Raw genomic sequence first — 27,882 nt, forward strand, 5'->3', positions numbered from 1 at the left:
AAACTAAAGTGCTGTGATTTAAAATGAGAATTCATTTTAAAAGAGTGCATATCAGTAGACATTTGGTCGAGTCTCTTTCTTGTTCCTCACAGCATTCATTTTTTGTTTTTGAAGATCCTGCTTGCGGGATGGCTTGTTGTACAACTTGGATATAAAATGTCACACAAGGTCAGAGGTCATTTTTACAACTCACTCAAGTCCAAATTGTTTATTTTAAAAAAATAAAACAAATGGCAATTGCCTTTAGCGGAGTGAGGTTTTGGAAATGCTTGTCAATTCTACCGTATTAATATGACAGACCTTTGTCGCAGTTGGACCTCTTTCATACTACAGTACATAAATATATTACAGGAAAAGCATACAGAGTGATTTTTTTGAAACTTCTTCTCCAATCATTTTGCTGCAAAATCGAGAAATAAAATGAAATTTTCCTACTAGAGTAAGAGAACTGGAGCATAGAAGCAAATAAACCCCCTCAAAGCATTTCATGGTTCTTCATGCAGAATTCCACTGGATTTATTCTAAATTTCAAACAAAGCTGAAAGGGTGCAACAGAATACTCAAGCGGGCAAATGTTCTAAAGAAGAAATACTGAAATATAGCGTTTTTTTCTTTCCAAGTTCCTTATCGCAGGCAACAGTAGGGTTGAGCTGTGAACTCCCAGTGGCTGCAGGTGTGGTGTGCGAATCTCTCATCCCCACCCACACTCATAGCAGCTCACACAGTCACGGTAGCAGGCGCTGAAATACTGTTATTAACAAGTAAACGTAAATGATAAAACTCATCAATATCAGGAAACTGTGATTCTTCTTACTTCATATTTGAAAGAAGTGGTTGTTCCTTTGTATTTGTGGTTTCAGGCATAGATAAGACTTTTGCTGAATAGTTTTATTTCAGGATGTGGGGTCGGGAGTTGACCCCTCAGTGCTTTAAAGAAGTTTGATTTATTTCATTATGATTATGTTTCAAAATACCCAGGTTTTCCACAATACTCCTTTTTCCCCCTCCCTGCAAGGATTTTTTTTTTTGCAAAAATTGACATATCTTCCTCTGTTCACCACAACAGAACAAGGCCACAGAAAAAAACACCCTTGTTTCTTATTTTGTCTTCACTTGGCAAATTTAGAATTATTCTAATATATATATATACACATATATATATATATACATACATATACATATACATATATATATATATATATATAAACAATAGAGAGAGAGAGAGAGAGAGAGAGAGAGAGAGAGTGCTGTGGCTTTCCTTAAAAGAAAAGGAGAAAAAAAAAACCAAAAAAGAACTCGAGGCTAGCACCAGTCATCCTCATCAGTTTCACTGTAGGGTTCATGCAGGCCCTTTCTGGTGCCTCCTCTTTGCAGTTGCTTCTGTGTCCCTTGATGGTGGGGGGAGGAAGAGGTGTAATACCCATTGGGCACCCGCCTAGTAGTAACATGCCTCGATGGCGAGGGGGGTGCCCGATGGGAAGTCCTGGGTGAGCGCCCCATGTTGGAACTGTTGTTAGGGGCTGATATCATGGCCTCTTTAAAGGTGCGATGGTCATCCTCATCTTCTGATCCCGAGCATTGATAGTAGCATCTGTCCTGCTCGTGGTCCTGCTGCGACATATGGGAACTGGCGGTAGACCACCGGCTGCCACTGGTATGCCTCTGTGCTCGTGGGGAATCGCTGCGCTCTGGATTCCATGGAGCAGAGCTGTGTCTTTCTGTGTGAGGCCCTCCTCGATGGTGGTGGTGATGGTGATGCTCGGGCGCCGGAGGGGATAATCGTCGAGGAACAGGTGTTGGAACCCTGCCAGATTGCGGATGGGGTGTACACGATGTGCTCATGGCCTTACGGACAACTGGGGAATAAGTGACATGGGGACGGGGAGTGGAAGGGGTCTGTGGGAGCTGTCTGCGGCCGCGGCGAGGGGTGCTGGTGCCAGATGTTGAAGGGACAGGGCTCCCACTCACCGAACTACTGCCCTACATGAAAATTGAAACAAAGCAAATCAAAAGATACAACAAAATTAACAACAAAAGAAGAAACAACACAGAGACAGAATAATAAAAAATGACACCCAAGCAAAAAAAAACAAAAAAACAAAAGAAAAAAAAAGAGGGATGGAAAACAAAAAAACACAACAGAAAAATAAAAAAGGGTTTCCAAATAACAAAACAAAACACAGAGAGAGAGGCAACAATTACAGAAAGAAAAGACAAAAAAGTAAAAAGAGAAATTGATTTCTGTAAGTCTTGGTGTTCCAATAGCATTTCCACTTAAACTTTAGTCCTATTGGCGCAAAAAGAGTAAAATGAACTTAGCAGCTAAGTCTGTGGTTGGACGAGGCTGCTGCATGCATAATTAATGGGTCTCAGAAAATTAGCTGAAAATATCCAATCACATTCTTTCTCTCCTAGGACATCGGCTCAACAACAACAAGAACAACAGTTGCAGCAACAGTAATCATAAAGCAAGCTAAATTAAAGAAGCAACAAAAAAACAATGTATAACGCATGCTGGACTGTAAAATAAAACAAGTAATTAGAAAAATCACACATGTAGGTTATTTTGCACAAACGTCATCATAAAAAGTCATCACCCCTCCATGGACTTAATTGCCATTTTATAAGGCCATTGACCAAAACACAAAGAACTCCAGTGAAACAGATCTCTGCAGCTCCTTCTCAGTTAATTCTATGGAAAAACAGGAATGACAGATCCCACCGACAGTAGATTCTGCTCTCATATAACCTGCGTCGGAGGGATCCGCTGATAGCACGTTTACATTATGTGGGTGCCGTTCAATCTCAGGGTGTGGAAGACATGGATACAGAAGACTTAATGCAGGGGTCTCCAACCTAAACCTGATGAAAATGGCCGAGCGCTCCTCATGTTTTCTAACGTTTATTCTCAACCCAGACAAACTGAATACGCTCGTTTTGCCTGAATATTTACAAATGGTTGGTGTCCACAATTCACATTTTGCATTAAAGCATCAAAAAAAAAAATTGAGTTCACCTGCAAGTGCATTTTGTACGTCTCTATGCATTTTCTCGTGTATCTCACAGTATTGAATTAAAACATGAAGGCTGTCAGAACAAAACAATGCAATTATAATCCACAGATCTGACTTCTTCATTTGTCATTTTGTCACATGTCACTGTGTCACTTTATTCACATGTCCAGTCGCATATGTGATGTGTTTTTGAGTTCGTCAAGATGACTGGCACTGAGGTGTACGGTGGAGTGGAGCCACTGAGGTTCACTCTTATGGAGTCATTTCAATGTCCGTCTGTCCATCTTGTTCTGAACTTTGACTTCATGACATTCATGTTAGACTCACCGATGTATGAAGACCCAAACAAAGACGACGTTTTCAGATCTGCTTGGTGACGATTCTTTTAGTTCTCTGGCTCTACTAAGCTCCAGGAATGCTGTTGAGACTTTAACTGCACATTATTTTGAAGGTTTACTAATATACTGTAGAATATCGAAAATCCAATGTCTGTCTTTTTTTCACAAGAGAACTACTTAACGGATTTAGAGCGGATGTTTTTCTAATGACATCTTGCCTGAAGAAGGGGCCTGAGTTGCCTCGAAAGCTTGCATATTGTAATCTTTTTAGTTAGCCAATAAAAGGTGTCATTTTGCTTGGCTTTTCTCTACATTCATAATGGCTAACATGGTACAACACCCTAGTATTATAATTTGCTTGAACATTCCGGTTGATTTTGCGACTTCCCCCCTTTTTGCTATGTTTCATATTTCGCTTGCTGTACCGATTTATTTGCACGAATCTGAGATCCACGCAGCAGGCAGAGGGCAGGGGCCTTCCTCACTCTCTCGCCAGCTTCGGTAGTCCTTAACTCCGCTTAGCCAGCGATATAAAATCCAATGTCTCTGTCTGTCCGCTTTTCATGAGAGAACTACTTAATGGATTTAAATCGTTTTTTTTTTTTCTTCTATAATTTGCTTGAACATTCCGGTTGATTTTGCGACTTCTCTCATTTTGCTATGTTTCATATTTTGCTTGCCGTACCGATTTACTTGCACAAATCTGAGATCCACACAATGGGCCGAGTGGAGAGGCCTTCCTCAGTCACTCGCCAGCTTCGGGGCGTGTTCCTTAACTCCGCTTAGCTAGCGAACGAGAGAACAATTGAATTCAACTTTGTGTGATAAAGTGTTACTTAAGTCTTACTGAGTTTGAGTCCGGATATTCTCTTAAGTGTATGCCACATTGAAAAGAGAGATTGCAATTCAAATTGTGGATCATGATGTGATTTTTTTGGAAAGATCGTCCAGCTCTAATTTGACAAATCAAAACGCTTTGGCGAGCTGCTTGGAAAGGGGTTGTAAGCTACTGGTATCTCGTGAGCGACATGTTGGAGACCCCCTGACTTAATGAATGCAGCAAAATCTAGGCAGGGAATTACCTGCAGTTTCCAAGAGAACAGAAACATAAGAAAAATGTAGCTTCTAGCAGGGCAAAGGCCCAAAACATTGAGCTAAAACCTCACTCACTGCTCTGTCTGGACATAAATCTAACTGAAAGTTCATAGCAGGAGGATGAAATTGCTGTGCCCCAATAGTGCCCATCCAAAATGAGGATGTTTGAGCAACACTGGGACGAACAGTGGGTGAAAGTGGTAGCGTACTGATGTGCACAGCTGGCAGAGACCTTTCGCAAAATACGGAAGGCTACAGTTGTTTTCTGCATTACAGTTATAATTAATTGTGAAAGATCTGCGGAAATATATTTTCACATTATTGAGTTTTCTGTGTTGTTCAATGACAAAAATGATACAATAAATTACATTAGAATTCCAGATTGTAATACAATAAAAGGTATAAAACATTGGTACATACTTAACAGAATAAACAGACCTGAATCATTTTTATTTCTATGAGAAGGGTTTTGAAAAAACTGTGAACATATCAGTAGTAAGCCTGCATGTTATTATGCTACATTCCACCTTATAAGTTTATTATTTCCTTTTATTTATCAATGTAGGTAAAGTCTATCCATTTGTAATCTCAGCAGGAGTATCCCACCCAACAAGGTATAATACTCAGGTGCAGGTTCACAAAATGCAAGAAACTAATATATAGTAAATGATTCACTTCTGGATCTTTACCATTACTGTTTCTAGAATCGGACAATGAAAGAGAATGTTTAGGCTTTCCTTCAAATATACAGCAACAGCTTAAGTAAAACATTTTTGAAGGTTTGCAGTACTGTGACAAAGTCTTTAAAAGCCAGTTTCACATTAGCAATCCAGCTTAATTACTGGGTGTATGGCAATGTAGCGCTCCAGCAGATAAAGAGCAGGAACTGGAACGGGAAAATATAATATGCCCACTGTCAAAATAGCAAATCAGTAACATTTTAATAAATGGAAACTTATTTACACCGTGCAAAAGAGTTGCAATTGCTGTCTCATCAGAATCAGAAATCTTTGATACAAGAGAGAAAACAGCAATGTGTGTGAAGTTATAGTTCGCTGTGCTTGGATTCAGGAGAGGAATCAAGGCATGACTTATACCAGGGGTGCCCAACTCCGGTCCTGGAGGGCTGCAGGTTTTCATTCTAACCCTTGTGGGAGATGGCCGGCTGTTCATCCCGGCCAATACCCCCAGGCCGCTAGATGGAGCCCTCCCTGTAGCATGGAAGTGCCCCGAAGACCAGCAGGGAATTATGGACAATGGAGTTTTTATTCCCGACCCTGCTGGACACCGTGGGGCCCACCAGAGGACGCTGCAGGGAGGCTCAAGGACTCATTCGTGCCCTATAACCCGGAAGCACGTCATGATCATATGACCAGAAGGAACGATGTGTTTCCGGGTTGAAGAGAAGGACTTTTTATCTGACCCGGAAGTGATAAGAAATCACATGGACTTTAGGATGGGAAACACTTCCGGGTCAGGGAATATAAAAGGATTGTGGGAAAGCCCAGACATTGAGCTGAGCTGGGAGGTAGGGTGGCGAAGTGTCTGGGAGTGGAGGATTGTTATTGATGAGTGATTATATCGTACTTGTATGTGTAGTGTGGAGTGGAGGGTTCTTTATGTACAGTATTATCATAAAATAAATAATACTTATAGTTTTACCTGGTGTTTGGAGCGGTATCTGTGGGTTCAAGGGAGGTCTAGCGCCCCCTACTGCTACACCCTTTTCTTAATTAGTGATCTGTTTTTGCTGCGAATTAACTTCTTTTGAATTAATTTTAAGACGTGCACATAGAGATTTCACTTATAATTCTTTTTGTTGCCGATAGATGGCAGCACCTGCCCTGCATTCCAAAATGGCGGGGAGACGGTTGTCAGTCAAACAGTTGCATAATTAGATCTGGACCACCCTGTATTTTCTATATTGGAGAAAGTGGGCTCAAAAAAAACTGCAAGGATAAATGGAACTCCTGCTCTTTTTGCTTTTTAGGAGCAAGAGCTGCCATCAATTCAAAGTGAGATCAAGGTAAAGTGCTCTCTTCCTTTGTACTTTTTACTTAAAATCTAGTATGGAAAACCTGCCATGCAAGTCAAGTCCCCTGCTTTCGTATTTATGTTGCCCTGCCTACTCTGCTGATCAGCTGTTTTATAATGCTGGTACGCACTTATTTGAAACCGTATCTTTAGTGGCAATTTTTGCAAAAAGACACGGAGACTGTATGTGCTGTCATTTTAGTTTGTCAAAATCAAACACAACAGTAAACCTAACTGAGTCGTGAACTAGCCAGCATCACACTTCTTAATAGACGGTGGCAAGGTTATACAAATTTGTAATGCTATGTTAACACCATAAACAGTTTGATGGAGAACCTTTCTTTAAATGCCATGTTTTCATTTGGTACTACTATGTATGGGATTTATTGGATTTTTTTGATTTACATTAATAATTCAGGTTATCTTAACCTGAACAGTTTCATTTGAACTTGCATTCAGGTTTCTTATTTTTTTATTTATAACCCATTTGTAATGACGTATGAAATGTTGTCGTCATTTTCACATTATGAGTATTTTTGTTTTATTCAATGGCAAAAACAATTGCCCCATGACCCTGTGTTAGGATATAGTGGGTTGGATAATGGATGGATGGAAAAACAATTGCTATATGTAACTCCAGTTAAATCCTTACACTGACTCCCGGTTAAGTTTAGGGCAGATTTCAAAATCCTCCTTTTAACATATAAAGCATTAAACGGCCGAGGTCCGGCTTACTTGTTGGAACTTATCATGAGTTACAAACCAGAGCGCACATTAAGATCTCAAGATGCCGCTCTGCTTATGATTCCAAGGATTAATAAAATAACAGTGGGAGGTCGAGCTTTTAGTTACAGGGCCCCTAAACTGTGGACTGGTCTGCCTGCTACTATAAGAGATGCCCCTTCGGTCTCAGCTTTTAAATCCCGGCTGAAGACTCACAACTTCAGTTTAGCACACCCTGACTAGAGCTGCTGATTAACTGTACAGACTGCATCTCTGTTGTTAGTCATTAGCACTAAAACAAAAGTGACAAGATAGTTATAATTGGATACTAACTCTCACCTATGTGAATATCCCCTTGGGATTAATAAAGTATCTATCTATCTATCTATCTATCTATCTATCTATCTATCTATCTATCTATCTATCTATCTATCTATCTATCTATCTATCTATCTATCTATCTATCTATCTATCTATCTATCTATCTATCTATCTATCTATCTATCTATCTATCTATCTATCTATCTATCTATCCTGTTTCTCTTCTCGGTACTCAAATGTGGCACTTGGTGCCATGGCCCACCTGTCAAGTTGTTTTGTCGGCCTAAAGTAAAGTCATCCCTGATGGAGGATCGCAGGAATTGTGGGAAGGAGGGGTCCTTTCATCGGATTGGCTGGCCCAGCACTGTTTCAGCCATGGAATGGCCAAATGGGGGAGGCAGCTTGATGGATGAGGTCTCCAGGACTCTAAATATATCCAAATCTTCTTACGTGATATCATCTACTGTTAAATTCTGCTCCGTACTTCTAAAATTTTTATTTTTATACTGTATTGAGGATTTGTTCTGTTCTGTGTATTGTATTGTATTGACCCCCTTCTTTTTGACACCCACTGCACGCCTAACCTACCTGGAATGGGGTCTCTCTTTGAACTGCCTTTCCCAAGGTTTCTTCCATTTTTCCCTACTAGGTTTTTTTGGGAGTTTTACCTCGTCTTCTTAGAGAGTGAAGGCTGGGGGGCTGTCAAGAGGCAGGCCTGTTAAAGCCCATTGCGCACTTCTTGTGTGATTTTGGGCTATACAAAAATAAATTGTATTGTATTGTATTATATATGCTGGGATATTTTTCATTCAATAGCTACTACAAACACTGAAAACGAAACGGTTCAAAGGTTCAACAGAGCTAACTTTACCTACATGGGTTAACCATATTTGAAATTAAATTTAGAGTTAATTTACTCCTGATATCCATGCAAAAGGACGAAGGTCCAAGTCTTTAGAGTCCTGGTGTTCCCTGTCTTGCTATATGGTTGTGATACATGGATGCTATCCAGTGACCTGAGACGAAGACTGGACTCCTTCATGTGTGTCTCTCCGGAAAATCCTTGGATACCGTTGGTTTGACTTTGTGTTGCTCATGGGAGTCCCGAATGAGGCACATGACCTGCATTGTGAGGGAGCGTCAGTTACGGCACTACGGCCATGTGACGCGTTTCCCCGAGGGTGACCCAGCTCGTAAGATCGTCATTGTTGGGGACCTGAGTGGCTAAACCAGGCCAAGGGGTCGCCCACGTAACATCTAGATGGGTGGGACTGCCTGGGAGGGTGCTAACTGGGATCCCGGGTTGTTTCGTCGTGTAGTGGGTGCGGCTACACACTGTACCAGTGCATGCTCCCCAACTTGACTTGACACCATTAACAATGGTAGGCACTTTTTTAGGTTCAAAGGTTTAAAAGACAATCAGATTAATTGTGGTTTACAAGTAAGGGCTGGAGTGCTAGTGTGAAAGGTGCTTTTGATTCAGACTTGCATTGTACGCATAGAAAAGGGCCAAGTACTGCAAGACCTCCAGAAATGATGTAATAGATAAGCATGGAAAACAGCTGAAGGAAAGGTGTGGATTATTATTATTAATTTATTTTTTTACAGTATTCATTTATGTGGACAACTATGTATGAGGCCCACCTGTCTGTGAGGCATGCAGTCACGGCCTTCACTGGGAGAGCGTGACCACCGTCGATCCCTTATTCGCTGTCCACCATAATCATGACGCTCAGGAGGGTAACGGTCCTTATCCACTGAACTGTGGTGATGATGATGGTGGTGATGGTGCTTCCTGTCTTTTGGCCGGCCACGCTCCCGGTCCTTTTCCTTTGGAGGTAAGTCTCCCGACTGCGTTGTTGTGCTGAGGTCGGTGCCTAATCCTGAAAACCAAGAGACGGGTTATAGAAGGACACACTGCAGCCAGACATATCTCTTCAGGGAAATGACCACTAATGCTGTTTGCACTGAAGACAACACATTGCATCGATCATGTCATGCAATATCGAGTCAGGTGGGAAAAACTGAATGTCACTTGGTTTCCACACACAATACAGCACATTATTTTACAGTCAGTGTTTTTCAAAAACTTAAATTTTATGATACTTTGAGCTATAAATGCGATTACCTGGGTGAAATGAGTATTAGGGACTAAACATGGAAGGGGAAAATAACCATGGGAATGCAAGTATTTACAAATGAAAAATGTGCAGGTAGGGGGGTTAAAGTAAAAAATCATTTTGTATTCTGAACACAATTCTGTTGATGAGATGCAAATGGAACATTTAGTTCAGGTTAGACTGTGAAGTGGTATGCTGCAAACTATTGGTGATCCTATTAAAACGCAGTCAGGTACATTCGCTTCAAACAGAAGACCAAACTCTTCTTGTAGCTCCTAGTGAAATGGTGCCTGACCTCCTTGGCACCCCCAGACTGGCACAAAACAGTGAGTAAGCCCCACAGAGTGACAGACGGACATACAGTAGAGGCCTTCAGTAGCAATGAGAGTGCAGTTTGGCATACCAGCTTGAAAATGCAATGGCATCTGGTTGGCAGTGAGTTGAGTGTGACTCTTGGGTGCCAGTTTTAGAGAGAGAGAGAGACAGACAGTTGTGGATCGCAGTTTTTATACGTCCTGCTGTCATCCAGTGTTTGTAACACTTTGCACGAGTTACTGCCAATGGATTTAGATGTCCTCTTGGTGCCTTGCATTACACACAACTTGGCAGACAGATAACAATGTGTGGGGCTAATACTGTAGTTTTGAACTCATTCCTGTTTCAATGAAGTAAATTCTCTGCATCATTTACTGTATATGACATAGTGGTCAGGGCGGTCTTAACGCATGGGCATGCTGGGCAGTTGCCCAGGGGCCCCACAAGCATTGGAGCCCCAAGCTAATCTATGTGTGTTGTGACTTGTTGATTAGTCTTTGCTGTTCAACATATTTTTTAATGTTTACACACTGATTTTGTTGGAAGTACCGATACAATAAACATATGTTTAATTTATTCATCCATCCATCCATTATCCAACCCGCTATATCCTAACTACTGGGTCACGGGGGTCTGCTGGAGCCAATCCCAGCCAACACAGGGCGCAAAGCAGGAAACAAACCCCGGGCAGGGCGCCAGCCCACCGCAGGGCCATATGTTTAATTTTATCGACCATTTACATTTTATATTCCTGTGAGTGGCTGCGTAGCTATGGGGCCCCAGTGCACTGCTTTGCCTGGGGGCCTGTAATGCTGTTAAGACGGCCCTGATGGTATATGTTATATTTCATAAGACCCATAGGGTGAAGAAGTGTTATCTGCTGCCATCTTCAATGAATCTTTTTCTTTGTCTCCATGAACTACTCTGCAGTATGTGATAGTTGTACGCCTCTCTTTTGTTGTGCATTTTATTTCTAAAGTCATCAGCAATGATATTGGGATAGTGTTTACTATAGACAGCCATCATGTAAAATGAAGATTGTTGTGTTTATAGAAGATTTTAAAAAACATTATTGGTTAATATAAAAAGAGGCATTTATACTGTCAAATATATTTATAAAAACTGCTACTACAAGTGAAAAGGGGGCTGTATGCATGCAAAAATACAGTAGATACATCTGCCAACTTGCTTATTCCAATTCAGCGTTGCAGGGTGCAAAACCTATTGTGGAAGTACTGGGTGCAGGTGAAGAGCCAACCCGGGACAGGGAGACAGTGCTTTACAGGACCCTCACACACACACACACACACACACACACACACACACACACACACACACACCTAGCACACTCACATGGGGCCTACCTAGAGTGACCACTGACCCTAAGCTGTACGTTTATGGGGACCCACAGAGTGTGTAAACTCCACATAGACAGTGTCACTGGATGTGTGAAACAGCATTGCTTGTTAAATGTATCTTTAATTATTTATTTTTGTGTATTTACTTACTTATTGATTGGTGGCTGTAGGATTTGCCTTGTGAGCTTTTATACTTTTTGTATGTTTCTGCTGCTGTATGCATTTGAATTTCCCCATGGGATTAATAAAAGGTTTTCTAGATAGATAGATAGATAGATAGATAGATAGATAGATAGATAGATAGATAGATAGATAGATAGATAGATATGAAAGGCACTATATGATAGATAGATAAATAGATAGATAGATAGATCTATCTATCTATCATATAGTGCCTTTCATATCTATCTATCTATCTATCTATCTATCTATCTATCTATCTATCTATCTATCTATCTATCTATCTATCTATCATATAGTGCCTTTCATATCTATCTATCCATCTATCTATCTATCTATCTATCTATCTATCTATCTATCTATCTATCTATCTATCTATCTATCTATCTATCTATCTATCTATCTATCTATCTATCTATCATATAGTGCCTTTCATATCTATCTATCTATCTATCTATCTATCTATCTATCTATCTATCTATCTATCTATCTATCTATCTATCTATCTATCTATCATATAGTGCCTTTCATATCTATCTATCTATCATATAGTGCCTTTCATATCTATCTATCTATCTATCTATCTATCTATCTATCTATCATATAGTGCCTTTCATATCTATCTATTATATAGTGCCTTTCATATCTATCTATCTATCTATCTATCTATCTATCTATCTATCATATAGTGCCTTTCATATCTATCTATCTATTATATAGTGCCTTTCATATCTATCTATCTATCTATCTATCTATCTATCTATCTATCTATCTATCTATCATATAGTGCCTTTCATATCTATCTATTATATAGTGCCTTTCATATCTATCTATCTATCTATCTATCTATCTATCTATCTATCTATCTATCTATTATATAGTGCCTTTCATATCTATCTATCAATCTATTATATAGTGCCTTTCATATCTATCTATCAATCTATTATATAGTGCCTTTCATATCTATCTATCTATCTATCTATCTATCTATCTATCTATCTATCTATCTATCTATTATATAGTGCCTTTCATATCTATCTATCTATCTATTATATAGTGCCTTTCATATCTATCTATCTAATAGATAGACAGATAGATATGAAAGGCACTATATGATAGATAGATAGATAGATATGAAAGGCACTATATAATGGATGGATAGATAGATAGATAGATAGATATGAAAGGCACTATATAATGGATGGATAGATAGATAGATAGATAGATAGATAGATAGATAGATAGATAGATAGATAGATAGATAGATAGATAGATACTTTATTGATCCTGAGGGAAATTCAAGTACTAGTAGCCAAGAAGAGTTAAATAAAAACATTTAAGCACACTTACTGCACACTAAATACTGGGCTCAAATAATTGTGCAAATAATACTGCTACCAAAGTGACAGGTGGCACACAATATCAAAGTGACAGATACTAAAGTGACTTAATGTCAAAGTAAAATAAAATAAAGTGACATGGCTTGTGCTGATAGGGTAATAATGAACAAAAAAGGTTATATGTAGAGTCATGACCAAGTAGCGAGATATTAGATTCAGTATACAGTATGTAGTGCACAGCTAATACATCTAATATACAGTAGCTTATGAGAAGAGGAGGAGTATCAGGTTCAGAGCTCAGCCACCTTCGCGCCTCTGTTGTAAAGAGTTGAAGAGTCTAATGGCTCTGGGACAACAGATCTCTTGTATCTTTCCTTACTGCAGTTCTGTGATAGCAGTAACTCCTGCATTAACATGACACCTGCTAAGGGGGGCATTAATGTAAATATACAAAAAAATAAGCAAGGTATTTTCAAATAGTTAACAAACAAACAGATATCATTGGCTGTTTATAAACATCGATACCACGTAAGACTCCTTATAAAAATGAAAAAGCTTCTTGCCTGTGTCTGCATCAGTATATCTGCTAAGTGACCTCTCAGAGGTGCGATGTCCTCTTTCTCGACGGCGGTGGTGTCGCTGGTTCTCCTCTGGGATTACCCGCTCGAGGGAGTAATCGTCAAGCCTCATACCTTTGGACCGGCCATGACCGAGGCTGGAAGCTGAGCGCTTCATTGGGCTTGTGTCTGTGATGGTCTGCAAGGATACAGAGACAGTAGTGACAGTTAGTGGGGATCATTTTTCCTGATTTGTGACATTTGGCATCTCTTCACCACTGTATTCTACTGTTTACAAACAGCATGCACAAGAAACATGATTATGATTTTACAGATTTCAGTTATTCATGTCAAAGCTCTATGATATGAAAATGAATATGATGCAGTCATCTACACAAGCACATGGAACAATGTACTTTCAGAGTAATGCATTTTTTAAAGTTTAAACTTTATTCAGAGGTTATGCCAGACTCATATGAGCACTATAACCCCGTAAGTCTGAATGACTCTTTAGCTCAGATGTTGGTGCTTTTGACATCGATTATGTTTTAATACTGTGTATTGCAATTTTCTGGTTATCAGTTTCATCCAATGAGAGAGCAAACAGCTGTGGCACTGAAAGATGTCTCCTTTTGACTCTTTGGTAGACATTCTGAGTCTTGAACTAAAGGTGAAATACTTCAATGAAAATGCTAAAAATCTTACAGATCTGAAAATCATTAGCCAGTCTTTGATAGTTACACTTTGCTTTTTAATTTCCCTTCTTACTGTTCAAGAATGAGATGACTGATGGTTGCCACCCAGGAAAACACATTGTCATGATGACTTAATTGCCTGTACTCTACTCAGATTTATCGGACGCTAACAATACTCCAGTGATAAAGAATACCATCTCAATGTTACCTTCCTGTAATATCAAGATGCCAGATTATGCAGACATTTATTTACTGTATATGACACATATACAGGTATGTGCAAAATAAGGCCTAAAATAAGGCCTCGTTTAGAATTTGTTTTTGAAATGTTTTGTTAATTCTGCTGTAGTCCTTGAGGTCATGTCAAGGTAGTATAATATGAGAGGCAAAGTCCCATATGCACTTAACTGTTGTATGTCGGCCTACACAGAGCCAATACCTCCAGCCGGTTAGTGAAGTACAACTGGGCTACAGTGAATAACCATTGGACGTCGCACCTTTCTTGCAAATTCTTAAGACAGTAGCAGGGAAGATGTGTGTGTGTGTGTGTGTGTGTGTGTGTGTGTGTGGTATTTAAACAACAGTAACTTAGCTGTGCTTATCTTCAAAGCAGTCCTCAGTGCACTTTAACCTTGCACAAAACCTATCAGCCATTAAGCTTATCCCTGGGGTAAGAGATGTGGTGGCATACTGGTGTTGTTGGTTATAGATGGAGCAGGCAGAAAATTGAGAAATAAGTTTGTGGGAGTGTAGGTGAGTGAGCACTTACCTGAGCTAACAAACTGCTTTGGGACATATTCTTTGTGAAAGGTGGTTTTGAAATATAATCAATGAGTTGCCAGTTTGCTCCCAAAATCTAACAGCCGTGTAACCCGGAGTGAGTCATTTGCTGTGTCAGTAGTATTATTCTTAAAAAAAGTAAAAGATATATGCTGGGATGGTATATACAGTATTATGAATGTATTAGTGTACTGTATATGCAGTATATATATATGTAAAAGTCTACGTCTGGAAGTGTGTCTGTCTGTCTGGCCCAGAAATGACAGGTGGAGTTGGGGTAAGGGCTCCACCTCTGAGGAAACAAACTCACTTAGCCCCTAATCGAGAAGCGAGACGAACACATCGACAAAACAAAACCTCAGAAGAAAGACAAAGTCGCTTAGCTGCTAATTCACAAGCGATGAGAACACATTCGGCAAAATGAAACTTCAGAAGAAGGAGTCACTCACTTAGCCGCTAATAGAGAAGCGAGGCAAACACATCGACAAAATGGTATCCCTTTTACTTTTCCTCCAGCAGCTAATACACAAGCGAGGTGAACACATTGACTAAACAAAACCTCAGAAGAAAGAGAGTTGTTTAGCCGCTAATACAGAAGCAATGCGAACACATCGGCAAAACAAAACCTCGGAAGAAAGGCAGAGTCGCTTATCTGCTAATTCACAAGCGATGCGAACACATCGGCAAAACGAAACCTCAGAAGAAAGACAAAGTCGTTTAGCTGCTAATTCTCAAGCGAGGCGAGTACATCGGCAAAATGAAACTTCAGATGAAGGAGTCACTCACTTAGCCGCTAGTCAGAAGCGAGACGAGCACATCGGCAAAACGAAACCTCTGAAAAAAGACAAAGTCGCTTAACTGCTAATGCAGAAGCGATGCGAGCACATCGACAAAACAAAACCTCAGAGGAAAGACAAAGTCGTTTAGCTGCTAATTCACAAGCGAGGCGAGCACATCGGCAAAACGGTATCCCTTTTACTTTTTCTCCTGCTGCTAATGCACAAGCGAGGCGAGCACGTCAACAAAATGAAACTTCAGAAGAAGGAGTCACTCAATTAGCCGCTAGTACAGAAGCAAGGCGAACACATCGACAAAACGAAACCTCTGAAAAAAGACAAAGTTGCTTAGCCGCTAATACAGAAGGGAGGCGAGCACGTCGGCAAAACAAATCCTCCTAGGAGAGAGATGCCCAGAGTAGTTCTGTTCAATTACCTGACATCCCTACATTTCAATTTTCTTTTCATGAATAGTTTCTAGAACCCGGACTTTTTACAGCACAGGCTTACACATCTAGTATATATATACACACTGTATATTTAAAGTTTAATCAACATTTTTGATTTCCTGTATGTCTAAATGAGTCAGTCAATCGATCATTTAAAAACTAATTTAATTATATATCTAAGATTGTGAAGTGTCTTGGGATGATACACAGTGCAGAAGACAGCAATTAAATCACTACCATTAACTCCTTGTCTGACCGTGAGGGGGTCTCCTGTCAACATTCCAATTGTACAAACACTGTACATGCAAAAATGTACAATAGGATCATTTCTAGCATACCTTAAGATTGTGTTCACTGCAGCAAGGTTGAAGTCATTTACTCTCAGATGGGTGGGTTGCTTACAGTAAATAATTAAGCACAAAGCACTAGTGTAGACTGCAGCAGCTCAGTACCGTCATGATCTTTGGTCAGTACGAGATACAGTTATATGATCCATGCACTGCTGCACTACAGTACTAAACAACCACTGGATTTAAACTCATCGATACTCGGCAATTTACATAATGAAGCCAAAATGATTACCATGACATATGAACTCTCACAGATCAGCTCTCTAAAACCATGGCACAATCATCTGATGTGTTTCAGCAAAGGCTTGAAAATGAGACCAATGCACTGCGTGAAAGTTCATCTGGAAGATCAGTGTATGAAACCCATCCATCCATCCATTTTCCAACCCGCTGAATCCAAACAGGGTCACGGGGGTCTGCCGGAGCCAATCCCAGCCAACACAGGGCACAAGGCAGGGAACCAATCCCGGGCAGGGTGCCAACCCACCGCAGGACACACACAAACACACCCACACACCAAGCACACACTAGGGCCAATTTAGAATCGCCAATCCACCTAACCTGCATGTCTTTGGATTGTGGGAGGAAACCGGAGCGCCCAGAGGAAACCCACGCAGACACGGGGAGAACATGCAAACTCCACACAGGGAGGACCCGGGAAACGAACCCAGGTCCCCAGGTCTCCCAACTGCGAGGCAGCAGCGCTACCCACTGCGCCACCGTGCCGCCAGTGTATGAAACCCTCCTGATTAATTTAATTGGAAACAGAAACCTGGGCACAAGAAAAAAACAATGTTGTATACACCGAGAGCAAGTCTTCTTTGCCGCCAGGCTCTTAAAGAATTTGTGTGTCATACTTTGGCTTCTTGTTTCCAAGTTAGTAATGAGGATTCAAGATTGGCACACAGTTTGGGTTTTTTTCAGTTGAATTTTGGTGAACTCTTTATTCATTTGTGTTATTTTACAGAACTATATTCTACTTCCTGCAGTGGGTTGGTGCCCTGCCCGGGATTTGTTCCTGCCTTGTGCCCTGTGTTGGCTGTGATTGGCTCCAGCAGACCCCCGTGACCCTGTGTTAGGACTCAGCGGGTTGGAAAATGGATGGAGGGGTGGATATTCTACTTCTTTAAGTCCTTTGCTCATTGTAATTTAGGCTGGGTTGGGATAATTCCAGTAAATTAAAATAGTATAATGTAACAAACCCTGCTGAGAAATGCTTTTTGCAAATTTCACTGGCACATGAGCTTGGTGAATGTAAATTGCTTTTAGTTTACAAAAACAATTGGAAAATACTAATAAACTCACTAAAAAGAACATACATGTGGATGAGGTTGCTGGAATGACCTAAAACACAGGTTTGATACATTTACAGCGGAGTGAGTCTAAATTAACAAACTGAGTGTAGCTACAGGACGTAAGTTAGACTAACAACAGAGTTGGAGTTTTTGTTACACTAAATTGACTGGTGACAGTGACATCAGTTACTGCTGGCACCTGTACAGGTGGTGTTGAACAGCCCACTGTAAAAGGAGCAGTAAATGTTATTATTGTTTTAGCAGGAAACTACAGTTTGGTTGTGCTTACGGTCGGGTCATTTCCCTGTTCATTTTCATATGTCATTTTAAACCCAAAGAATAGTTTAAAGATCGAGTATCTAATGTGCCAACTGTTGGATGTATCTTACATATCTGCACCCATTCCAGATACAGTAGCTGTCCTATACACTTACCACTATTAACTCTACCCAATAATCTGTTGGTCTACGATATTACGTTTCAGACATTTTCTAGAGTATTCTAATTTTAGCTGCTATATTGTTTCATAAACAGACTTGTTCAATCAATGAGTGTTTATCTTTTGTGTAACACTTTCATAGAGCACATCATCACAAAACACTTAAGGGTATAAACAGACTATTTACTTTTAGATAAACAGCGAACATCAAAATGGTCTCAAATAATGAAGCAATAAACATTTTGGCATTTTATCTGACATCTAATGGCTGAAATATTGATTTTGTGTTGACCAGGAATTATAAAGGAATAGCACATCTTTGCAGTCCACTTCACTATAAGGCTTCCAACAAACACGCATGTAAGAGGGCATGTTCAGTGACACAATTTTTCCAGTTATTTTGTGCAAATATACAAGGCACAGTACATATATATGTATATGTACACATTTATGTACTTTGGTTGGGGTATGTATGTGTGTTATGTGCAAGAAAATACTACGGAAGCAGAGAGAGGACATGCAGTATCGTTTTTTTTAAATTGTCTCCTCAAGATAACAGACTAATTTTATCGAGATGTTGAGAAAACGAAAATTTGTTTTCTTGACATAATGGAATAATTTTAGATAGATAGATAGATAGATAGATAGATAGATAGATAGATAGATAGATAGATAGATAGATAGATAGATAGATACTTTATTAATCCCAAGGGGAAATTCACATACTCTAGCAGCAGCATACTGATACAAAAAACAATATTAAATTAAAGATTGATAACAATGCAGGAAAAAACAGACAATAACTTTGTATAATGTTAACGTTTACCCCCCCCCCCCCCCCCCGTTTTATCGCGATATAGAGAAAACAAAACTTAACCTTTGCTCCTGGCATTAGGCTCGCTTAGATTGTGATGCCAATACAGTTGAAGCCTTGCTAACCATTTTCTTAAATGACGGTCACTAACGTTATTATTTTCTAAACTAAGGCATACACATATGTCAGCCTGCGTTAGCCCTTCATTGAACAAAAATGTGACTTGCTGATCAATACAGTTCTGCTCTTCTGCCATTTCAAACAGGACGTGACTTCAATAAGCTAAACATTAAACGTTAGATACAATTATTTCATAATTACAAGAAAACAAGATCTTTTGTTTTTATCAGGATCTCGATAAAATTATTCCATTATCTCGAGAAAACGAACTCTGTTTCCTTGAGATAGCGGAATAATTTTATTGTGATCTTGAGAAAACAAAACTTAACCTTTGCTCCTGGCATCAGGCTCGCTTACATTGCGACACACCTATACAGTTGAAGCCTTCTTAAATGACGGACACTAACGTTATTATTTTCTAAACTAAGGCATAAACATATGTCAGCCTGCGTTAGCCCTTCATTTAAAAGAAATGTGACTTGCTCATCAATACAGTTCCGCTCTTCTACCATTTCAAACAGGACGTGGCTTCAATAAGCTAAACATTAAACGTTAGATACAATTATTTCATAATTTCAAGAAAACAAGATCTTTTGTTTTATCGCGATCTCGATAAAATTAGTCTGTTATCTTGAGGAAACGATTTAAAAAAATAACGATATTGCACGTCCTCTCTTGGCTTTCGTAAAATCCACAGAACTAAAAAATGGGTTTATTATTTGAAGAATCTGGCCTCGCCAACTCCCTGGTCAACTGAGGCCTTACCCTTACCTCACCTACGCTGAACTCAGTTTGATTCTGGGGTTGCTTTACATTGATGGGTCCTGCTTACCCCATTGGCATATGGATCAGCTCTACTGTGTGGTAGATTTTAAACTGAAACTTTTGAACTGTGTCAGCATCTTAGACACTCACTGTCAACAGATATATTGTATGATAGTTTACTTCAATTTCTGTCCATACAAGGCATATTCCAAGTACAGGTAAAATGAATGTATATGTCCTTATGTAATTTCTTTAGTAGAGCATTTTGAAAGCCTTACATACTAGGAAAAAAATGTTGGTCTGTTGCATAGGTGCTGTGGTGGTCAACATTGCTTTTACCTGAAGACATTTGAGAGATAGGACATCTGAACATCCCTCACACACAAAGCTTTGAGACACCAAATAACTTTGTGTGATACATGCAGTTGACATGAGACTTCACAACATCCAGCAGTAAAATGAGACAATCAGAAAGACAGAAGACATGTAATAAAGCAGATGAGAGGAGACCAGTGCATTGTTGTTACAATGATAGTTCTTACTGATTTTTGTCATATCTACGGGTTATTAGCAAGTACTGGTCAAAAGCAGCAGCATCTGAATGAGGTCAGAAGTCACCCCAAAAAACAAAACACACACACAAAAAATGGAAAGCACTAAGTTATAGAGGGAGAAATAATCAGAGACAGACAGAAAGAGAGAAAGAAAGAGAGAGACACAAGGAGAGTCAAAATCTCTCTAAAAAAAGTGGAGGAGGCCAAGAGAAGAGACTGAGACAAGGTACATACACTGAGGTTATTCCCACGGGGCCGCCCTTTCCTCCTCTGCCAACAGCCACACAAGAGGTGCACACACACCGAAGCAGGAGGCAGAATCAGGAAGGAAAAGTGAAAGCAGGGAATGGAAAGGGTGGGAGGAAGAGGAGTGGACAGAGTAGCCACATGAAAAACAAAACAGAAGGCAAAAGTTATAAATTACAACAAAAAGGGTTGCAAACAACGTAAAGAGGAAATGTACAAACAGGAAAGGGTATTTAAGAATGCAGAAAAGAAGAAGGGGCAGTGAGGGTATGAGTGGACAAAACAGGGGAAGGAAAGGGAAATGGAAGAGGAAAAGAAGAGAAAGCACAAGATATCCCAGTTAGACAGCAAGCAGCAGTAAGACAAGTGCAGTCACAAATAGCACAATAACACACTTACCACAGGGCATGAGACACTGAAAGAAAAATGCATTTACATAGTGACAGCGCTGCACATCATGCAGCGTACATTTGAGAGAAAGCAAAACAAATTTATAGACACCAATGAGCACAACGATCTGTGAATCATGGAGACGGTGGAAGAGGAAGGGTGGAAAGGTACACTTGACCCAATATAGACCCGAGCAGCTGAAACAGACCACCTGAAACTCCACGCCCAACCCTTACCCTTACCCTGAAGGCATATCCCCATCCAAAGTCAAACTTTGTCCCAACGCTTTTTTCTTGATGTCAACACTGTTAATTATTGTCAAGTGATGCCCATTCTCTTCTCAGAATCTCGAATGAGAAATCATGTAGTGCTACTTTGTGTTGAGGCGATGGAAAGTGTTTTTATGCCACCTTTGTTATCTGCACCACAGCTCTAACTGTATTAGCACCAGCCATTGTCCTACCAGTTTAACATCAGTGTTAAAAGGAAAGCTCATTCTTTTTCACATATGGGCTTATTGTAACACTAGCATGGAAATGATTTTTCAACCAGACCATTCCAATTTATAAAACTTGTCCAAAAAGAGTTATATTAATAAGATAGTCAAGGAAAACACAATTTATATAACTTACAAATACCCAGCCAGATCATCTTTAAAGACAGCATTTTGAAAAATAATGACACATGATTAAAAATCTGGTCTACTGTTATGAGTCCTGACACTGCCAGTGTTAAGATAAGCCCCTATGCCACAGATGTTTAACTTCCCCTTCAACCTCCTGTTCTGAACTACGATAATCAGCATGTAATAACTTTATCTGAGTGAAAACTCTGCAGAAGATGTATGTGATGTATGACCATTATCCTTTGTTTAGCCTATGCTTTTGCCTAGAAACTCATGACACCTGCTGCTGCTATTGTTAATATTTATAAATGATTTAGATAGGAATGAATATAAGGAACAAGCTGGTTAAGTTTGCTGATGATACCAAGATAGGTGGATTAGCAGATTATTTGGAATCTGTTATATCATCACAGAAGGACTTGGACAGCAGATAGGCCTGGGCAGATGAAATTTACTGTCAGTAAATGTAAAGAATTACACATAAGAAGTAAAAATGTGAGGTTTGAATACACAATGGAGGGTCGGAAAATTGAGAGTCCACCTCATAAGAAGGATTTAGGAGTCGTAGTGGACTCTAAGCTATTGACTTCGCGACAGTGTGGAGAAGCCATTGAGAAGGCTAACAGAATGTCAGGTTATATAGCGCCTTGATGTGTGGAGTACAAGTCACAGGAGGTTCTGCTCAAGTCTTTGTAACACATTGGTGAGGCCTCATCTGGAGTCCTGTGTGCAGTTTTGGTCTCCAGGCTACAAAAAGGACATAGAAGCACTAGAGAAGGTCCAGAGAAGAGTGACTGGGCTGACTCCAGGGCTACAGGAGATGAGTGATGAGGAAAGATTAAAAGAGCTGAGCGTTTACAATTTAAGCAAAAGAAAATTAAGAAGTGACATGATTGAAGTGTTTAAAATGATGAAGGGAATTAGTACAATGGATCGAGACTGTTATTTTAAAATGAGTTCATCAAGAACACGGGGACACAGCTGGAAACTTGTTAAGGGTAAATTTTGCACAAACTTTAGGAAGTTTTTCTTAACTCAAAGAACGACAGACACTTGGAATAAGAGACCAAGCAGTGTGGTAGACAATAAGACATTGGGGACTTTCAAAACTCGACTTGATGTTTTTTTGGAAGAAATAAGCGGATAGGACTGGCGAGCTTTGTTGGGCTGAATGGCCTGTTCTCATCTAGAGGGTTCTAATGTTATAAAATGACAAACTATATTTCCATAATTAAAAATGTGTGCATAGAAATGTACTGTAGGTCCTGTGGACCATTTTCTGATGCACGTATTCAATTCAGGACTGTAAGCAGCTGTCAAGGGAAGGGCTGCTCTTGAACGAGACACACAGGTTTCATTTAGAGTCACAACTTGACTTTGAAGTGTGCGACGGAATGGGAGTTCATGAAGAAAACTCATAAGGGATCACATGTAACTCACATATAAGGTCTAGAATCAAAATTGTGGCCTGACAGTCTATCCACTGCCTGCAGCAACTGTGCCGAACCGATGTGTAAATAATAAGAATGCTTTATTATCAAATAATACAAAATTTTCAAATCTGGGTGTCGTGTCAAGTCAAGTCAAGTCGGGGAGCATGCACTGGTACAGTGCGTTGCTGCACCCACTACACAATCTAGGTGTGCCATCTTTATAGTCTAGTTTATTTTTTATGCCCTGGTGTTATCACAATGTGGTACTGAATACTGGATTAGTTTATTTTTATACCACCCTGGTCTTCCAAAGCGCTGTTGACTAATACTGGACATCTAATATGGCAGGACAGCACGGTTGAAGGCAGGAGAGCTTGGAATCTTAACATTTTAAAATATGACTATTAGACAGATAGACACATAGATAGATAGATGAACAGATAAAATATTATCTATTTGCCCCCTGTTTAATTTTTAAATTAAAAATATTATTATTAAATATTATAATATTATATTATTATTTTTATAGTAAAATACTATGAACAGTAGATTACTGACAATGTCCAGATTCTCGATAGGGATGTGATGTAATGTTACTTTGTCATTAAGAGTCACCCAGCCACTTCTTATGTTAGAATATAAACACAAAAATAGTATATTCTGATTTAGACACATACTGTAAATACAACATATATATTTATACATGGTAAAATTCACAGTTTTCACAGATTTATTTCAAAATTTTCATTAACAAGGGGATATATTTGAATTTCTGGAATTACCCTGAATGACGTACTTTGCAAGAAGGTCTTTCTTTATAGGCGCACAACTTTGTAAATGCACACTATTCTTATATGAATTTCCCCCTTTACCCAGAAATTAAAGATACACATGACATCAAAGGGCAACTGATAATTCAGTAAAGCCTTTTAATTTACAAGAGCTCATGTCTGGCATATCGTTTTTTTTTCTGTACCTTTCTCTTCTCCTTCAGGATTTTCAGTTTTTATGTCACACAGAGACAGTCGGTCTTTTTAGCATGCAGGGGAAAGCAAGTGAGAAACGCAAATTTGACGGATTGGAAAAAGGTGTAACATTCACGAGAGAACAGGATAAGGGAGTGGGTAGCGGGGTAAGGGGATCAGTGGGAAATTTAAAGAAAAAAACAAACCAAAAGATAACAAACGTGCATTAAGTATGACCTTGATTGTGTGACCTTTCTGACTGTAACAATCGACACACGTGAAAATGAATTAAGAACATCTTATCTATAGGTGAAGACAAAAACATTTGGAAGAAAAGGGACTGCTTTGGTGAAATGCACTATCCTCTGCCTTTACTTCCATTCCCGTTCATGCCACTTAACTTAATGTCTCATTTGTTTTCCCGTGACACATTAGCTTGTTAGACATTAGTGGTGCATTAGCCTCCATTGCCTGTGCCGTCCTTTGTTTTTGTTCATCAACAGAATAAGGCAGATAAACAGAAGGCCTTCATGATATCTTAAGCCTACAGCTTCTTGTCAGTGTCACCTGATTTTAATTGTTCTTATTATGGTGGAAAGTATATTTATTTTAAACAAGGGAATGTCACTGAACAGCCTGTCATAGTAACAAATACTCCATGTGTTCCAGTATATTAATATATTGTATATCATCTTAAATACAGTTTTGTTGACACTAAACTGGCACCTTGAGATACGAGTTTAATTCGTTCCGTGACTGAGCTCATAATTCAAAATGTCATATGTCAAATCAATTTTCCCCATTGAAATTAATTGAAATGAGATTAATTTGTGCCAGCCCCCAAAAAAACCACCCCAATTTTTTGTTAAATGTTTTCAACATAAGAAAAATGTATTTATAATGAGCAAATACTGTAAACAAACAAAATAAAACCTAATACATAAAAGAGAATCTAAAGAAATAAACAGATGTTGGCGGAGCCGATTAGCGTATTGTATTATTTTTTTCTTTCATTTCACTTTTGCTTAACTTGATTTTCTTCTTCACTAGTTTTTTTCTTCTTTGCCACACTTTCGTCACTTTCATTCGCAGGGCGTTTCAATAGAAACCTGTCCAAGGAGCTTTGTTTCTTCCTCCCCTTTAGAATGTTTCTGAAATGAGTTAGGTGAGTGTCATTAAATAGCGCCGCTGCACGACCAGTTGCAACTTTTTCAGGGGGTTTCTTTTCAATAAAGTCCGAAACTTTTTCCCACATTGCCATACCAGTCCCAAAGGTATCACGTCCTGGTGAGCTGAATGACTTCCGGCCTGTCGCCCTAACGTCGCATGTGATGAAGACCATGGAGCAGCTGCTGCTTCACCACCTGAGGCCACAGGTCCGCCACACCCTCAACCCTCTGCAGTTCACATACCAGGAGAAGGTGGGAGCGGAGGATGCCATCATCTACATGCTACACCGATCCCTCTCCCACTTGGACAGAGGCAGTGGTGCAGTAAGAATTATGTTTCTGAACTTCTCTAGCGCCTTCAACACCATCCAACCTCTGCTCCTTAGGGACAAGCTGACAGAGATGGGAGTAGATTCATACCTGGTGGCATGGATCGTGGACTATCTTAAAGACAGACCTCAGTATGTACGTCTTGGGAACTGCAGGTCTGACATTGTGGTCAGCAGCACAGGAGCGCCACAGGGGACTGTACTTTCTCCGGTCCTGTTCAGCCTATATACATCGGACTTCCAGTACAACTCGGAGTCCTGCCACGTGAAAAAGTTCGCTGACGACACTGCTATCGTAGGCTGCATCAGGAGTGGGCAGGAGGAGGAGTATAGGAACCTCATCAAGGACTTTGTTAAATGGTGCAACTCAAACCACCTACACCTGAACACCAGCAAAACCAAGGAGCTGGTGGTGGATTTTAGGAGGCCCAGACCCCTCATGGACCCAGTGATCATCAGAGGTGACTGTGTGAAGAGGGTGCAGACCTATAAATATCTGGGAGTGCAGCTGGATGATAAACTGGACTGGACTGCCAATACTGATGCTCTGTGTAAGAAAGGACAGAGCCGGTTATACTTCCTTAGAAGGCTGGCGTCTTTCAACATCTGCAATAAGCTGCTGCAGATGTTCTATCAGACGGTTGTGGTGAGCGCCCTCTTCTACGCGGTGGTGTGCTCGGGAGGCAGCATTAAGAAGAAGGACGCCTCACGCCTGGACAAACTGGTGAGGAAGGCAGGCTCTATTGTAGGCACAGAGCTGGACAGTTTGACATCTGTGGCAGAGCGACGGGCGCTGAGCAGACTCCTGTCAATCATGGAGAATCCACTGAACAGGATCATCTCCAGACAGAGGAGCAGCTTCAGCGACAGACTGCTGTCACCATCCTGCTCCACTGACAGACTGAGGAGACCCCACACTATGCGACTCTTCAATTCCACCTGGGGGGGTAAACGTTAACATTATACAAAGTTATTGTCTGTCATACCTGCATTGTTATCACTCTTTAATTTAATATTGTTATTATCAGTATGCTGCTGGAGGAGTATGTGAATTTAAGTATCTATCTATCTATCTATCACTTCCTTTATCATCTCACTTGAAGAGATAAGCTCCTCCACCTCTGGCTCCTCTGCGATACCAATCTCCCGCAGAACCTCTGTATGTTGCTGCGTCTGTAGTTCCGTCAGCTCCTCCATCGTCAGTTCCTTGGAAATGTGTGGCTACAAGCTCTTTGATGGCTCATATCTCGAATTTTGGCTTGTAACTCAAGGCAAAAAATCGGCGTAGTGACAGCTCGTATCTCAAAAAAACTCGGCATGTTGGGGCACTCGTATCTCAAGGTACCACTGTACTATGACGTTATGATCTAATTCTGATTTTTTTCACTTATCTGACACAGATCAGATTTAGTGCAAACACCCAAAAACCACACAATTTTCATTTTTTTGAAAGCAGATAGAGGCCACTTTTGTATGCAGTAGTGAATTCTGTTTAATTTTTGTTTGTCCACATCTGATCTGAGTTTAAACAGTTTTTGTGGCTTGACTACATCATTTCTGTTCAACACGCAACTCATTAAAACCAGAGAGAGAGAGACAGAGAGAGGTGTAGGGACAGAAATTAAAATGTTATTTGTCTCATTTGAAAGATCTCCTATCTTTGGAAATTCATTAAAGTGGTTAACAATAATGTCCTGCCTGTCTTCACTGCTATTACACATCCAAATTCTTTTCTGAATAGAGTTGGAGGAGATCACATAGAAGATGCTGAGGCAAATAATGCTGTAGCCTTTCTGCTCTGTTTCTGCAACACAGAAAACTGATGCATGTAATTACAGCCGATGTGCGGATCGTACATTTCACATAAGCTGAATGGATACGTAATCGCTGAGGCCGCATCTAGATTGTGCAATGTACATAGCACGGGTATCAGATTAGATCTCTTCACTAATTTCAATTTGGGCATCGAGACCAAGTAGCGCTACTGCAGGCTTTGCTGCACTCTACAGTATGTGTGTTGTTTGTTTGTTTATGTGTATATCCATTCATTATTATTACTACTGTAGAATTTCTCACCATAATAATCTATTCAGTGTCACAATATCGGTGGTTAGGTTGAGCTCCACAGCATCAAAAATATGGCCAAAAAGGCAACTCAAAATGAAATGTTGGAAAGTATTTTGCACTGCTTGTGCCACTTAGGAACTCATTTAACGGAGGGAATAAAATTACAATTGAACCTGTAGCAAATACTGAAAAAGTGAATGACTCGTAATACCTAACATGCGTTTGA

At 39.9% G+C, this 27,882-nt stretch overlaps 1 protein-coding gene across 1 annotated transcript in view; it reads right to left on the bottom strand.

The window, feature by feature from the left end:
- Positions 1-1,231: 1,231 nt before the first annotated feature.
- LOC114667235 (voltage-dependent P/Q-type calcium channel subunit alpha-1A-like) overlaps positions 1,232-27,882 on the bottom strand; it is a 476,759-nt gene continuing 450,108 nt past the window's right edge. Inside the window, exons 46-49 of the mRNA XM_051920739.1 lie at positions 20,667-20,702; positions 13,402-13,594; positions 9,170-9,408; positions 1,232-1,980 (exon numbers count right to left, since the gene is read on the bottom strand). Of these exons, the coding sequence (XP_051776699.1) occupies positions 1,303-1,980; positions 9,170-9,408; positions 13,402-13,594; positions 20,667-20,702 (1,146 nt within the window). The 3' untranslated portion in view covers positions 1,232-1,302. The remainder of the gene's footprint in view (positions 1,981-9,169; positions 9,409-13,401; positions 13,595-20,666; positions 20,703-27,882) is intronic.

This window comes from Erpetoichthys calabaricus, chromosome 17 (assembly GCF_900747795.2).
Source record: "Erpetoichthys calabaricus chromosome 17, fErpCal1.3, whole genome shotgun sequence".
NCBI classification, from domain to species: Eukaryota; Metazoa; Chordata; class Cladistia; order Polypteriformes; family Polypteridae; genus Erpetoichthys; species Erpetoichthys calabaricus.